General features: G+C 40.1%; 1 protein-coding gene across 1 annotated transcript in view; it reads right to left on the minus strand.

The window, feature by feature from the left end:
- The window catches only part of JMY (junction mediating and regulatory protein, p53 cofactor), a 100,283-nt gene that overhangs the window by 14,992 nt on the left and 69,775 nt on the right, over positions 1-15,516 (minus strand). Inside the window, exons 5-7 of the mRNA XM_053907251.1 lie at positions 8,666-8,831; positions 7,762-7,949; positions 4,708-4,794 (exon numbers count right to left, since the gene is read on the minus strand). Of these exons, the coding sequence (XP_053763226.1) occupies positions 4,708-4,794; positions 7,762-7,949; positions 8,666-8,831 (441 nt within the window). The remainder of the gene's footprint in view (positions 1-4,707; positions 4,795-7,761; positions 7,950-8,665; positions 8,832-15,516) is intronic.

Below are 15,516 nucleotides of genomic sequence, written 5' to 3' on the forward strand. Positions count from 1 at the left end.
ATTAATGGATAAAGAAGGTGTGGTATATATACATGGAATGGAATGTTACTCAGCCACAAAAATAATGAAAATTTGCCATCTGCAGCGACATGGATGAAGCTACGGAGTATAATACAAAGTGAAAAAAAAATCAGAAAAAGACAAGGATCATATGATTTCACTCATCTGTGGAGTTGAAGAAATTTAAAAAATGAGCAAAGGAAAAAACACAAATCAAGAAACAGACTCTTAACTACAGAGAACAAACAGATGGTTATCAGAGCAGGTGGGGGGGGGCGGATGAAATAGGGGATTAAGAGTACATTTCATTTATCACGACGAGCAGTGAGTAACATAAAGAATTGGTGAATCACTATACTGTACACCGGAAACAAATAGAACAGTGTATATTAACTATACTGGAATAAAAAAAATTCTCTATACTGTTCAAACAATGAAAAGATATCTAATTACATCTCATTTTGCAGAATATTAAAAGGCTATCGAGCTATGCAGATAGGTTTGGCTTTTATTCCTACTTTGTTTTAAAAACTTGGAGATACCTCCTACAAGACCAGTTAATGTTGTGTGCACAGGACAGTGGTCTCCAGTGTGTCATTAACTTGTCTCTCTTCCATTCATCCTGTTCAAATTCAATCTTCCATTATTCCCTTACATTACTACCTCTCTTCTTCCCCACCAGCTCCTCTAGTCAGAGTTACTGCTTCATTTGTCATGGATGACCACATAGGAATCTACAGGTCTTCAGGCACAAAGTGAACATCCTGTTTCAGAAAACTCTGTTGCACACTCATCACTGGTAAAGTCACTAGACTTCCACAATAAACAAAGACTGAATATTCAGGCAGAAGATGGGTTGAGGGAAGGGAGACCTCACGCCTCTCGACAGCAACAACATTCAATGTTTCCAGAAGTTTGACAGAGAGAAAATATGGCACTGTGACCTAGACAAACTGTTTCTGACTTAGAAAGGAAATGGACAAGCATTCCCAAAATATGCCAGAACACAGTATGATGACCATGAAACGTTCCGGAAGTAGTACCTGCATGAACGTTAACTAACTCCAAGAAAAATCAAAACAAAGTCAGGAATAGAAAAGTTGTGATAATCTATTTTGGTATTGATTTTTTTTCACGTTTTCCTGTATTGCTTTAATCTTTTATAATGATGATGCATATCTCTTTATAAACACAATGAGGTTTCTTTTTAAAAACATATAGGAATGGTAGAGAAGCACTTTTGCAAGCCAGTAATTAAAACTGCTCATAATCGAAGGATTTTTAAAGAGTCAAGAAATTTAGAATGTTTTTATAAATATATATATATATATATGTATATACACATACACACACACACACACACACACACACACACATATATATATATACATACACACAGCAAGATAATTACTCAGAAAAAAATTCACCTTGCTTAGATAATAGGACAGTATTACAAAATATTAACTAAAAAGCAAGAAAACTTCATCAATTCACAGAGTAAAAAAGATAGCATGTAAAATACCATCTAAGAGAGGGGCACCTGGGTCCCTCCGTCAGTTAAGTGTACAACTCTTGATTTTGGCTCAGGCCATGAACTCATGGTTTGTGGGATCAAGCCCTGTACCCGGGCTCTGTGTTGACAGTGCAAACCTCCTTGGGATTCTCTCTCCCTCTCTCTCTGCCAACCCCCCCCCCCCCCCCACTTACACTCTCTCTCTGAAAATAAATATTTAAAAATATACCACCCAAGAGAAATGGTAGGGGAAAAGCTGCTTAAGATAAGGAAATACCATTCTTCCATGAAATGCTTACCAATTATGTGTCAGCCAGGCCCTATATTAAGCCCTAGGAGAGAAGCAGGAATGAGTAAGTGGTGGTGAGGTAAGTGGCAGGCATGTTAAGCAGAGAGGGTTAGCTGTCAAGCACCAAGGAAGAAACTGACCCTACTGGAGGAGGAGGTGGTGAAAAGGAGGATAGTTCCTAGAAGAAAGCACAAGCAGTAATCTCTTAAACATTGGTCTTAGCAACATTTTCTAGATAGGTCTCCTAAGGCAAAGGAAACAAAACCAAAAATCAACTATTGGGGCTACACCAATATAAAAAGTTCTGGCAAAACCATCAACAGAACAAAGAGGCATCCTATTGAATCGAAGAATATATTTGCAAATGATATGTCCAATAAGGAGTTAATGTCCAAACTATATAAAGAATAGCAAGGAAAATAATAATCTGCTTTAAAAATGGGCAGAGGACATGCAAACAGCCAACAGACACATGAAAACATGCTCAATGTCAGTAATTATCACTAATCATCAAGGAAATACAAATGAGTACCAAAATGACGTATCACCTCACACCTGTCAGAATGGCTAGAATCAAAAAGAAGTAAAAAGTGGTGGCAAGGATGTGGATAAAAGGAACCCTCATACACTGTTAGTGGGAATGTAAAATGGTACAACCACTATGGAAAATAATATGGAGATTCCTCAAAAAACTAAAAATAAAAATACCCTGGGGCGCCTTGGTGGCTCAGTCGGTTGAGCATCCAACTTTGGTTCAGGTCATGATCTGATGGTTCGTGAGTTCAAGACCCACATCGGGCTCTACGCTGTCGTTCAGAGCCTGCTTGGGATTCCTACCCCCTCCCCCCGCCCCCCACCATATAAAAGTCAGCTGCTTTCTAATATACTAGCAAGGAACATCTACTAGAGTTTGATATTAAAAACTATTTATATTACCATAAAAAAAAGATTTAGGCATAAATCTAATAGTTTAGGTATAAATCTAGTAAAATATAATAAATGGGGAGCTATTCCTTGTTTACACATAGGAAGACTCAATATTGTTAAGGTGTCAATTATTCCCAAACTTGACCTACAGATCTGACATAATCCTAAGCAAAATCTCAGTCGCTTATTTTGTGGAGACTGACAAGCTGATTGTAAGGTTTCTTTGGAGAGGCAAAAGACTTAGATGCGAGAACACAGAGCACAAGAGATCCAAACACAGCCAATCAACTGGTCTTTAACAAAGGAGCAAAGGCAATCCAATGAAGAGAAGTAACAGCTTTTTCAACAAATGGTGTTGGAACTACTAGACATCCACACAAAAAAAAAAAAAAAAAAAAAAAAAAAAAAATTAGCCACAGACCTTACACTCTTCATGTACATTAACTCAAAACAGATCACAGACCTGAATGTAACATGCAGAACTATAAAGCTCCAGCAACATAACCCAGGAGAAAATATAGATGACCTTGGTTTTGGTGAGGAGTTTTTAGATACAGCACCAAAAGTACAACTCATGAAAGAAATAACTGACAAGCTGGACTTCATTAACATTAAAATTAAAAAGTTCTATTCTGCAAGATATGTTTTCAAGGGAATGAAAACACAAGCCAGAAATAGGGGAAAAAATACTTGCAAAGTCCAGAATACACAAAGAATTCTTAAAACTCAGTAATAAGAAAACAACCTAATTAAAAATTGAGCAAAAGATCTGGACATAACCTCAGCAAAGCAGATGGATGACAAAAAAAGCATTATGAAAAGATACTCATCACGTGCCACTAGGAAATTGCAAACTAAAATAACCATCACGTACCACATGCCTATTAAGGGCTAAAATACAAAACACTGACAACATCAAATGCTGGTAGGGATGTGGAGCAACAGGAACCCTCTCGTCCACTGCTGGTGGCAATGCAAAACAGTACAGCCACTCTGCAAGACAGTTCGGCAGTTTCCCACAAAATTAAATAAACTCTTACATTATGATCCAGCAAATATTGCTCCTCAGGATTTACCCAAGAGATGAAAACTTATGTGCACACAAAAACCTGTATCAATGTTTACAGCAACTTTATTCATCACTGCCAACCCTTGGGAACAACCAACATGTCTCAGTAGGTCAATCGATAAACTATGGTACCGGGGCACCTGGTTGGTTCAGTCAATACAGCCTGTGCCTCTTCATCTCGAGGTTTTGAGTTCAAGCTCCACACTGAGTGTGGAGCCTACATAAGACAAATTTTAAAAATAAATAAAGTGTGGTTATCCAGACAATGGATTACTATTCGGTGCTAAGAAGAAATGAGCTATCAAGCTATGAAAATGCATGGAGGAATCTTAAAAGCACAGTACTAAGGTAAACAAATCTAAAAAGGCTACATATTGTAGGATTCCAATTAAACATTCTGGAGAAGGCAAAACTGTGGAAACAGTAAAAAAGATCGGCGGTTGCCAGGGGTTTGAAGAGAAAGGGAGATGAATAGATGGAACACAGGACATTTTGAGGGCATTAAAAAACATTTTGTATGATATTATGATGGTGGATTCATATCGTTATACGTTCGTCAAAAACAACAATAGCACCAAGAGTGAACTCTAATGTAAACTATGGACGTCAGGTGGTAATGATGTATCAGTGTTGGTCCACTGACTGTAACAAATGTACTACTCTTTGCTTGGTAGGGGAAGCTGTGAGTGTGTGGAGGTATATGGGAACTGTCTATTATCTTCTGCTCAGTATGTCTCAAACTGCTCTTAATGTGTGTGTATATGCATACGTATTGAACTGCAATTATACATATATATGGAATTAATGCTAATATCTAGTTGTTTACATTTTCTTATTCTCTATAAATTTTATCCACTTTGAGACAGGTAAAAAACCAGTTTTGTTCTAATTCTCCGAGTCCAAACTTACTAGTTGTACTGTATGATGGGCTCTGTATTCATCTTCACTCCGAAGGCGTTGTTGGAACTTTTCATTGTGTTTTGCAATGCAAATTTCCTATAAATACATAAAATGTGTTTTAATATAACTGAAACCTGAAAGACTCAAAACACCACACCAGGGCTTATTTTATTGGGTTTAATTTTAATCTTAACATGGTTTTCTACAGGAAAACACCAAACAATAAGCCACCTCTTGACTGCTCAACTGGAGTACTGAAGCAGCATGAGCCAAATCATCAAGATCTTAAAAAAATATATATATATCAACTTCTTTAGAACTCATTTCTCTCCCTCTCTCTCTGTCTTTGATGGGGAGGGATGGGACAAGACAGAGTTGAAGAGGGTGTCCTTAGGTAATCTCACAGGTCTCTTTTAGTTCTGAAGTCTGTGGCCAAAAGATTCTAAGTCTTATTGTAGTCTTTATCTTTTTTAGGGAATCTCTACACCCAATGTGGGGCTCAAACTCACAACCCCAATATCAAGAGTCACACGCTCTACCCACCGAGCCAGCAAGGCCCCTTATTGTAGTCTTTAAACTATGCTGGGCAAGAAAAAAGGATTTACAACTTTTGGCTTAAAGTCTGTGTTCTTAAACTTTGATGGGTTAAAAAACATGACGTTGCCTGGAGGGCTTTAAATAATAACATGAAATCTGTATCTTATGGTTAGAGAATTCAGAAGGAAAAGAGACTGTCCAGAGGCACCTGGGCGGCTCAGTCAGTTAAGCATCTGAATCATCATTTTGGCTTAGGTCATGATCTCATGGTAGGTGGGATCAAGCCATGCATCAGGCTCTGTGCTGACGGATTAGAGCCTGCTTGGGATTCTCTCTCCCTCTCAACGCCTCCCCTGCACATGCTCTCTCTCAAAGTAAATAAAGATTTAAAAAAAAGAAAGAGGGGAGCCTGGTGGTTCAGTCAGTTAAGCGTCCGACTCCTGATTTCGGCTCAGGACATGATCTCTCACGGTTCTTGAGATTGAGCCTCACATATTTGGATTCTCTCTCCTTCTCTCTCCATTCCTCCCTGTTAGCACTCTCTCTCTCTCTCTCTCTCTCTCAAAATAAATAAAAACATGATAATAAACTAGGAACTATGTGCCTCTTTACAAAATAATGCACTATTATCTGGAAACTTTATAGTAGCATCATGCTAGGTCTTCATTTTCCCTGGGTCTTCCTGGAGAAGTATTCCAGGTAAAAAGGTGGCCATTAGTTTCCAACACTCTCAAAACTATACAAACTTTTAACCAGAGAAAGTGATATGATAAATGATCTTTTAAGCTGGTGAACCAGAGTTTAAAGCATTTGTATCATATTTTTCACCCACATTGGGTTGACTCTAAGGCCTAACCAGTATGAATGAAGAAATTAACCTGTTTGGGGCAGTCTCCAGGGGATAACAAAGGTAGTATTGTATATAAGTAACAGGATATAGTGATACAATGACTCAGACTTCTATGTCACTCAGACCTAAGACAGAATTCTACCTTTGCCCCATATTAGCTGTTTTTCCTTGGGTGATCTGTTTAACTACCAGTAGCCTTGATTCCCTTGATTATAAAATGAGGATATAGGTCCATAATCCCTTATTTTCAGACTTTAGAAAGACGGTATGTTACATATACAGTATCCAGTAACTCTAGCAAGATCTGAAGTAGCACCCTATAAGACTAAAACTAACATTGTTGCAGTGAAACATATGAATAGTCAAAGTAAGAGAGACTCTCAGATGGACAGCTTCCTCTCAGCTCTGGGTTTGTCACCACATCAAGTATGAGAATGTTTTTGATCTGTGGAGCTTTCTCAACTTTAGGCAAAAGAATATTATCTCATTTGACTATTGATAGCATTAAAGAAAATAAAAATGCATAAAGAATATTCATCTTTACAAGTGTATTCACAGTGGCACCTGGGTGGCTCAGTCAGTTAAACATCCAACTCTTGATTTGGCTCAGGTCATGATCTCACAGTTTTGAGACTGAGCCCCGAGTCTGGCTCTGCACTGGGCATGGAGCCTTCTTAAGATTCTCTCTCCCTCTCCAACTCCCCTGCTCACTCTCTCTGTCTTTTAAAAAAAAAAAAAAAGAAAGAAAAATCTAATCACAAAGTACAGACTTCAAGTCGTCATGGCATAGCCAGAGATCATCATTTTTTCAAGAGGAAAGGCAGGGCATGACTTAAAGTCACAAGTACTCCCCTGGGTATGAAATCCTACCGAGGATGCTGGATAGACCAAACACCCTGTGACAGTGAACATGCTGACATGTAGACAAGGAATATAGGACGTTGTTACACAGAAAGGCATACTTTCATGTTGTGTATCATAGAGGTTATCTTCTCATTATCTTTCTTTTTAGGACTTAGTGTTTCTAGTTTCCTCTCTTCTCAGCCATCTTTTATCACTCCTTTTACCCCCTGTAGTTCTCCCAGCTCAGGTGGTGAGTGAGGGCTGGGGGTAGGTATGGCAGAAGGCAAGACCATTTAGAGCCCCTGACTCTGTGTGATGTGATGGGTTGCAGGAGGTCTGAGGCTGCTGGTCTAAATGGGCATATTCTCCAGGAGTGAACTTCCCTACCTCAGATTTAGATTAATAAGAGTGAAGAGTAAAGAATATGGATTAATTTCTTTATATATAGAATTCCTTAAAGACTGAGATCAGAATCAAGACATAATTATACAACAGGACTGGCCTCCTTAAATAATCAGGAGCAGAGAACTGCATTACATGACATCCTGCAACCCTGTCCTTTACCAGAGTCACTTATGGGGTGTCAGAGGTAAATAGCACATCATCACTGGCTGTTCTAATGTGTTTAACAAGGCAGTTCTCAGAAAACTCTATAATGTTAACATAATGGCTTGAATATTGACAAGAAGTAACTCTCACTTAGTTTTAAAACATGTAAGTGCTAGTGACAAATCATGTTACAATTATTAGATATGGGACAAGGATTAAGTATGACTAACAAAAAGTCTTAAAACTAAGGCTATATATTTGATAAATAACCTAAGCTATTATACCTTTTTATTTCTGAGGTAGGCTTTCTTGGCTGAAACTCGTCCACGCCTTGCTTCCAGCTGGCGTGCTTTCTGCTGAAGTTTCTGTAGCTCTTCTCTCTGTAAGTGCACAGACACTGCCATCTCTTCCTTCTCCAGCATGGCCTCCATGCTTTCGTAAGTGTCGTAATATACCACCTCATCTCTCTTTTCTGTAACAAAACAGCAACAAGGGGTAGTGGTTAAGAGCAGGAACTCATGGAGCCAGAAAGAACAGAGTTCTAAGCTACTTATTAACTCTGTAACCTCAGGCAAAGCCGTTACCTCTTGAGCTTCTTTGTAAAATAGCAATTGTTAGGAAATATACCTTCTAGGGTAAGTGTGTGTACAAAGTGCTCAGCAGTGTGTGGCACAGTTAAATGCTCGATAAATGTTAAGTATCATCATCCCTCAAATTCAAAATTTTTCTGGCTGAAACAACCTTACAAAGTGAGCATTTTACAAAGGTAATAGCATAGTTGCATTGCTGAGTCTACTAAATAACTTGAGTTTCAGAGCTCCTTTAAAAGGTTTTACGTTGGAGTGCCTGGATGGCTCTGTCGGTTCACTGTCTGACTTCAGCTCAGGTCATGATCGCACAGCTCTTGAGTTTGAGCCCTGCATCAGGCTCTGTGCAGACAGCTCACAGCCTGGAGCCTGATTCGGATTCTGTGTCTCCCGCTCTCTCTGCGCGCCCCCCCCCGACCCTCCCTCTTCTCCCTCTCCCTCTCAAAAATAAACATTAAAAAAATTAAAAAATAAATTAAAAATAAAAGGCTTTACACTAAGACATTCTTAGTCTCAACAGAAGAACCAGCTGATGACTATGTGTATTTCCCCTATGTATTAATTTTTTTCCTGGATTTATGTGGTTGAATGCACACCATACCCGATATAAGTCTTTTGATGCTTTCCAGTTGTGCGGTCAATAGTAACTCTTCACACTTCAGGATTTCAAACTGTACTTCATACAACTGGAGTTGCAGGTCATAATAATCAGCTTCTAACTGATCCAGCCGAGCTATGGCCTCTGTACCACCCTGCAAACTCTGCATCTGCATTGAAAATAAAAATAAGAACATTTCTAATTGGTTGGGACAAGGAAACAAATCAGGTTAGGATTAGAAATGAAAACTAATCATACAGCATAAATCCACGAAGCAACTGTTCCAAGAAAGAACCTTATAAACAAGAAGATTTTTTTTAAAAGACAGAAAAACAGCAATAATCGAAACATATAGTTTTGGAAATAACTAGGCAAACATGGTAAAAAATAACGTTTTTAAGTTTACTCATATCACAGGTCATATTTAGGATACTATATTATTCTAATTATTCTGACATAAATATTAATAGTGTTCTTTCCTCTCAAAAGTGGATGTACTAACCTATGCAGTTATTCCTTCCATATATGAATGAGATTATGTATGAATGAGTAAGATATGTAAATAAGATTCATCCATACTCAGATAGTTATAACCAGGGGGTAGAAGTCTGGTCACCCTACACATCCAGAGCTGTGAGCTGTGTTTTGCTCCATGGTCACAGCCTCATTAGCTTCTAGGAGCTGGTCACTGGGGGAGCAAGGTGAACAGCAGGACAGAAATAACTGTAAGAAAACCCCTGCAATCTACTAACAATGATAACTATTAGTATCTTTACATAAATGCAGTTAGGATCCTACATCCAACCTAAGGTGAGACTGAACGGTTACCACACAGGTCTCATAAAGTGGTGGGTGTTCTCGTATGAAGTTTGCTTGGTTGGTCGGTTGATTAGTTTTTTGGTCTAGAAAGGAGAGGGAGAAGAGATTTTGCCAAGCAACTGAAGGAAATTACTATGAACAAAGTATGCTTCAGATACTAGTCCCCAACCCCACTATTTCCATGGATTCCTACTTGGATCTGTGAAGAAAGATGGCTCTAAGGAGGAGCTGACAGAATGGCTTTTCAGGAGTCATTGAAGGACAGGCATGTGAGAGAGTAAAGCATTCCTCTCAAAACATCTAAGAATATAGTACTACCACTTTAGCATATTAAATGTTCATGCTTAGAAACTGCAGGACACGGTCACAGGTATCAGTGTGCCCTGGAAGAACAAGCAACACTAGTGAGGAGGCCCTGGCCTCAAGTGGCATGCCAGGGGATGACTGCCAAAGGGGGTGGAGGAGAAACAGAGGAAAAGGAGGGAAATGTTTGTGAGCTCCTCTGAGGGGTCACCTGGGGCTCCCAGAATACCAAGGAGATACTTGGCTGGTACCCTCGGGACAGGCTTGGCAGCAAAGACAGTGAATTCTTATGGCTGCAAAATGATCCCTTCTGTCTGATGAGGTTGGTGAATCGTGTTAGCACATAAAGACAGTATGTTTAAACAAGAGTCCAGCCTGGGCACCTGGGTGGCTCAGTCAAGTGTCTGCCTTTGGCTCAGGTCAAGATCTCATGGTTCATGAGTTCGAGCCCTGTGTCGGGCTCTCTGCTGTCAGTGTGGAGCCCCTGTTCCCTCTCTCTCTGACCCTCCCCCACTCTCTCTCTCTCTCAAAATAATAAACTTAAAAAAAAAAAAAAAAGACTAAACAAGAGTCCAGCCTTTCCTTTAAATTCTAGATATCCAACACAGTCTTACCTGAAGACTAGAATATTTTTTAGCATATAATTTCAAGGTCCTTTATTTTTTTTAAGGTTCATTTATTTTGAGAGAGGGAGAGGGAGAGGGAGAGGAGAGGGAGAGGGAGAGGGAGAGGGAGAGGGAGAGGGAGAGGGAGAGGGAGAGGGAGAGGGAGAGGGAGAGGGAGAGGGAGAGGGAGAGGGAGAGGGAGAGGGAGAGGGAGAGGGAGAGGGAGAGGGAGAGGGAGAGGGAGAGGGAGAGGGAGAGGGAGAGGGAGAGGGAGAGGGAGAGGGAGAGGGAGAGGAGAGGGAGAGGGAGAGGGAGAGGGAGAGGGAGAGGGAGAGAGGGAGAGGGAGAGGGAGAGGAGAGGGAGAGGGAGAGGGAGAGGGAGAGGAGAGGGAGAGGGAGAGGGAGAGGGAGAGGGAGAGGAGAGGGAGAGGGAGAGGGAGAGGGAGAGGGAGAGGGAGAGGGAGAGGGAGAGGAGAGGGAGAGGGAGAGGAGAGGGAGAGGGAGAGGGAGAGGGAGAGGGAGAGGGAGAGGGAGAGGGAGAGGAGAGGGAGAGGGAGAGGGAGAGGGAGAGGAGAGGGAGAGGGAGAGGGAGAGGGAGAGGGAGAGGGAGAGGGAGAGGGAGAGGAGAGGGAGAGGGAGAGGAGAGGGAGAGGAGAGGGAGAGGGAGAGGAGAGGGAGAGGGAGAGGGAGAGGGAGAGGGAGAGGGAGAGAGGGAGAGGGAGAGGGAGAGGGAGAGGGAGAGGGAGAGGGAGAGGGAGAGGGAGAGGGAGAGGGAGAGGGAGAGGGAGAGGGAGAGGGAGAGGGAGAGGGAGAGGGAGAGGGAGAGGGAGAGGGAGAGGGAGAGGAGAGGAGAGGGAGAGGGAGAGGGAGAGGAGAGGGAGGAGGGAGAGGGAGAGGAGAGGGAGAGGGAGAGGGAGAGGGAGAGGGAGAGGGAGAGGGAGAGGGAGAGGAGAGGGAGAGGGAGAGGGAGGGAGGGAAGGAGGGAGGGAAGGAATCCCAAGCAGGCTCCATGCTGTCAGTGCACAGCCTGGCACAGGGCTCAATCCCACAAACCGATCCTACGAACCGTGAGATCATGACCAGAGTTGAAATCAAGAGTTGGATGCTTAACCAACTAAGCTACCCAGGTGCCCCTCAAGTTCCTTGTAAACTGCAAAGCAACACTTAGCCTGTAATCTAAAGGTGCAATGGTATACACTTAACGGTATACATTTAATAATAATCAGGTTAAGTACCGTGCTCTTTCATAAATGTTATAAAATTTTTACATTGAATATTTAATGAATTGTAGGCCAATGATCCTGCTGCATTAGGAAATATTTTATGAGTGACAAACAGTAAATATGGAACAAACCACAAGATTCCATTACAGTGTCTCATGGAGGAGAATACTGACAAAATGAAATCCTGGTGTGTTTTGGTCCTAAGTCATAAAATATGAACGTGTCATTTCTTGTCTGAGACTTTCAGTCTCGCTATAAATTACAAACATCCTTTGCATACAACCTTGGGCTTCTTATCTAGCTCTGGAGACCAAAGCTCCAGAATGCATATTCCTCTGTTATTAGCACCACCCATGCTTTCTGTGAGCACAGCATACAAACATGCGAAATACATAATGTTGGGGTGCCTGGGTGGCTCAGTTGGTTAAGCATCCAACTCTTGGGTTTTGACTCAGCTCATGATCTCACGGTTTGTGAGATCAAGTCCCACGTCAGGCTATGCACTGACAGCGCGGAGCCTGCTTGGGATTCTCTCTCTTCTTCTCTCTCTGTCCTTCCTCTGCTCACACACTCAGTCTGAAAAATAAATAAATTAAAAAAAAAAAAAAACTAGTGAGAAGATTAAGCTTTAAAAAATAAATAAAATACATAACGTTAAAGGCTTTATTCTCTGGAAAATTATAATCAGTTAAGATAAAACCTTAGTGTGTATCAGTCTAAAACCTTCATGAACAGTGACACTGTTCAGATCAAGTCTGGAACTATTAGTTCCACCTTCACTATCTCTAGTTCTCTCCAGCTGAAAGCAACCATTTGTCTGCCGTGTTCATATCACTGTGCTAGGGCTTCCCCTATACTCTACAAGTTTGACTCTTATCCAATACTTTGCTTAAGGAAAAGAAAGCTGAAAGCCCCTTGTTGACGTACTTTTACACTGTCAGCCAATATCAAATATCAAACTGAGAAAGGAAGGGGTGTATTCTTACAAGAAGTGACCTCATCGCCAACTTTCTGGTTTACTGAGTTCCATTCAAAGCAAGGAAGTCAAGAGGTAGATCTGCTATCGCAAGGTACAAAAATGAAAAAACCTCAGATGCAGAAGTGCAGGCAGAGGATCTACTGAATCCCAACCTCTGAAAGAACAAACAATGAAGCATTGGTGGGCATCATGACAAGTAAAAGGGTTGTAGGGACTGCAGTAGAGAGGATTTTTTATGGGATAAACTAAGGAGAGAGAGATAAGAGACAAGGGAAATTTGGGAGGGTAAAATTGTGCTCTAAGGTTTATTTAAACTTTGACATGGAGGCAGTGAAAGACATGCAGAGTTATACGAAGTGTATGCTGCTCCAAATCCCTTCCCTAAAATATCTTAATTTCCAAACTGATTTTTCTCCTGGTATCTAATTCAGGGAACAGGCACAGAACTAAGGGAATGGGAATCAAGAGTACAAGCAACACTAATTCTGGACAATGGAACAATGCAGAGAAGGTAGGTGCCATAGTTGGAGCACCTTTGTTATGCCTGGGGTCACTGCTTCCCTGAGCAATAAAGAAGCCTAGAAAGTAAGGTAAGTGCTCAAAGGAGACAATCAAATGCCAAGTTTTCACACTTTGCTATCTTGAAATTTTATTCAGTTCAACTTTTACCTTCTGAACAAACTTCTGGTATCAGGATGTCAAGACCCTCAAAACAAACTGCCTTCCCAGTGTAATGCAGGTAATACCAGCAACATTGTGCCTGACCCAATCCTCCCAATTCCTAGAAGAATGGCCTTTCCACTAGACATAAGTAGGGAGCACCACTCTAATAAATATGGAAAAGAAAAAAAAAAAAGTTTTTACAGTAAATCTAGCAAGGAAATGAAGTACCAATCAACATCCAACATCCACATAAGGACATTGTACATTACTAACCCCACTGATAATCATTCCCACTATGCACAATAACAGTGGTGTTCTTGTTTCCTATTTTGACTATACTATACCATGAAACAAGACATGAAGCAATTTATACAAACTAATGATGCCCCTATCTTGCCTTTCACTCTACTATGCTCGAAAAACTCCATGAGATGTGAGGAGCTACAAAAATTAGAACTTTCAGAGTATCTGTGGGTGGAGTCACGCATTCAATAAATTCTCACTGGGCACCTGCTGGCTTGTCTGAGTTATGGAAAGTATAGCAGTTAGCAATAAATGAAATGAGGGTTCAGTCATCATCAAAACCACGTACCGCACAAGAGACATAAATTAAAGGCAAGCTCAGCAAGCTGTCAGTCAAGACTAGCCCTTTTACTATGTGGCAAGGATGGAAAGTACATGAGGATTGGTACAAACAAACCTGAGTATATGAGGTTCTACCAATAACAGCTTCACAAATATGGAGAATACATATAAACACAAGGAATTATCTAGAATTCCACATTTCAGAACTCTTTGAAAACTAAAAACAGCTATAATTTCTTTGATGTCAAAACCTAATCTCGTAATCCATTTGTAGGAAGCTATCCAGAAATGATGTGAATCCCTATTTATTCCATTTGATGAAAGTATGTTTCATTAATGGAATAACAACACTTGTCTGAAGTTATATGTCCTAATCTGTCTAAAATTTGGAAAACTTAGAACTCTAATAAAACATATCTGGCCTCAGAGATTTGAGACAATGGCTTATAGGCTTGTAGTATAAAGGGTTATGTTTTAGATTTAAGAGATAATATACATAAAACACTAAAGATAGGGCCAGAAACATTTTTAAACTTTTCTATTTATTTTTTTGTAATTAATATCAAAATATATTAAGATGACTAAAAGAGAATTTCATAAGTAATATAAAAACTTTTACAGTATTACCTAGCTTTTTCTACTTCAAGACTTTGAAATTTCTAACGTATAGATACAGAACAGACTATCTACATGTTTGTTAATAAATTAAAAACAAAAAAAGAGAGTCACTACCTGGACTAGCACCCTAGCTGCCCTACCTCTGTTCAGACTGTGTCCATCACACCAAAGCTTCTTGCTGTTGAAACTTCTTGGCAAGGTCCATTTGAAATACAACTGTCTGAAGCATGGGAATTGTATTTTTCCCATCTTTCTATTCCCTTCCTTGATACTTGCATAATATGTAACACAGATTAGAGTAATCGTGTCTAAGATTTATGGAGTTCTTACTCTATGTGCCAGGCATTATGCTAAATACTTTATGTACATTAACCAATGAAATCATCACTTTCCTAAAAGGTATCTATTGATCTTATTTTATAGAGAGGTTAAGTAATTTACCCAAGGTTATGTAAGTAATAAGTTTGCAGAATCAGGATCTACATTATTCTGTCCAAATATGGTAGCCTAAAGTTACATGTGGCTATTTAAATATAAATTAAATTAAAATTCTGTTCCTCTGTCACATAAATCACTTTTCAAGAGCTCAATAGATAGATCTGAGTAGTAGGTACACTACTGAAAAGTGCAAATATAAAACACATCCATTGTTGTAGGAAGTTCTACTGAATAGCACTGTTGAGACCCTAAGCTTAGGTCCCCTAGGGTATACTATAAATGCTCCATAAATACTTAATGATTTAAAGAGAAATGACATGGGGGAATATAACCTTAAAAACAGTTTAGCTGTATGATTTTAGAAGAATAACAAAATTATGGATAGTGAGGATGCAGCCTCAGGATTGGTATGTATTTAGCTCAATATTCTAGCAGTAGATATATGTTCATAGAGAGGAACTCAAGGAATCAAAGTTTCTAAAAAACGTATGGCGAATGGTTGGCATTCTCTGCCAAGAAAAGAAAGCACATTGATACCTTTCTTAGAACGTTCAACAAGGAAGGACTGTCATCCAAAAAGTTTTCTGGTTAATTCTCTGTTAAGCAGAGAACATGCTAAAC

Source organism: Panthera pardus, unplaced genomic scaffold (assembly GCF_024362965.1).
Source record: "Panthera pardus isolate Hobbes unplaced genomic scaffold, ASM2436296v1 HiC_scaffold_2, whole genome shotgun sequence".
Taxonomy (NCBI): Eukaryota; Metazoa; Chordata; class Mammalia; order Carnivora; family Felidae; genus Panthera; species Panthera pardus.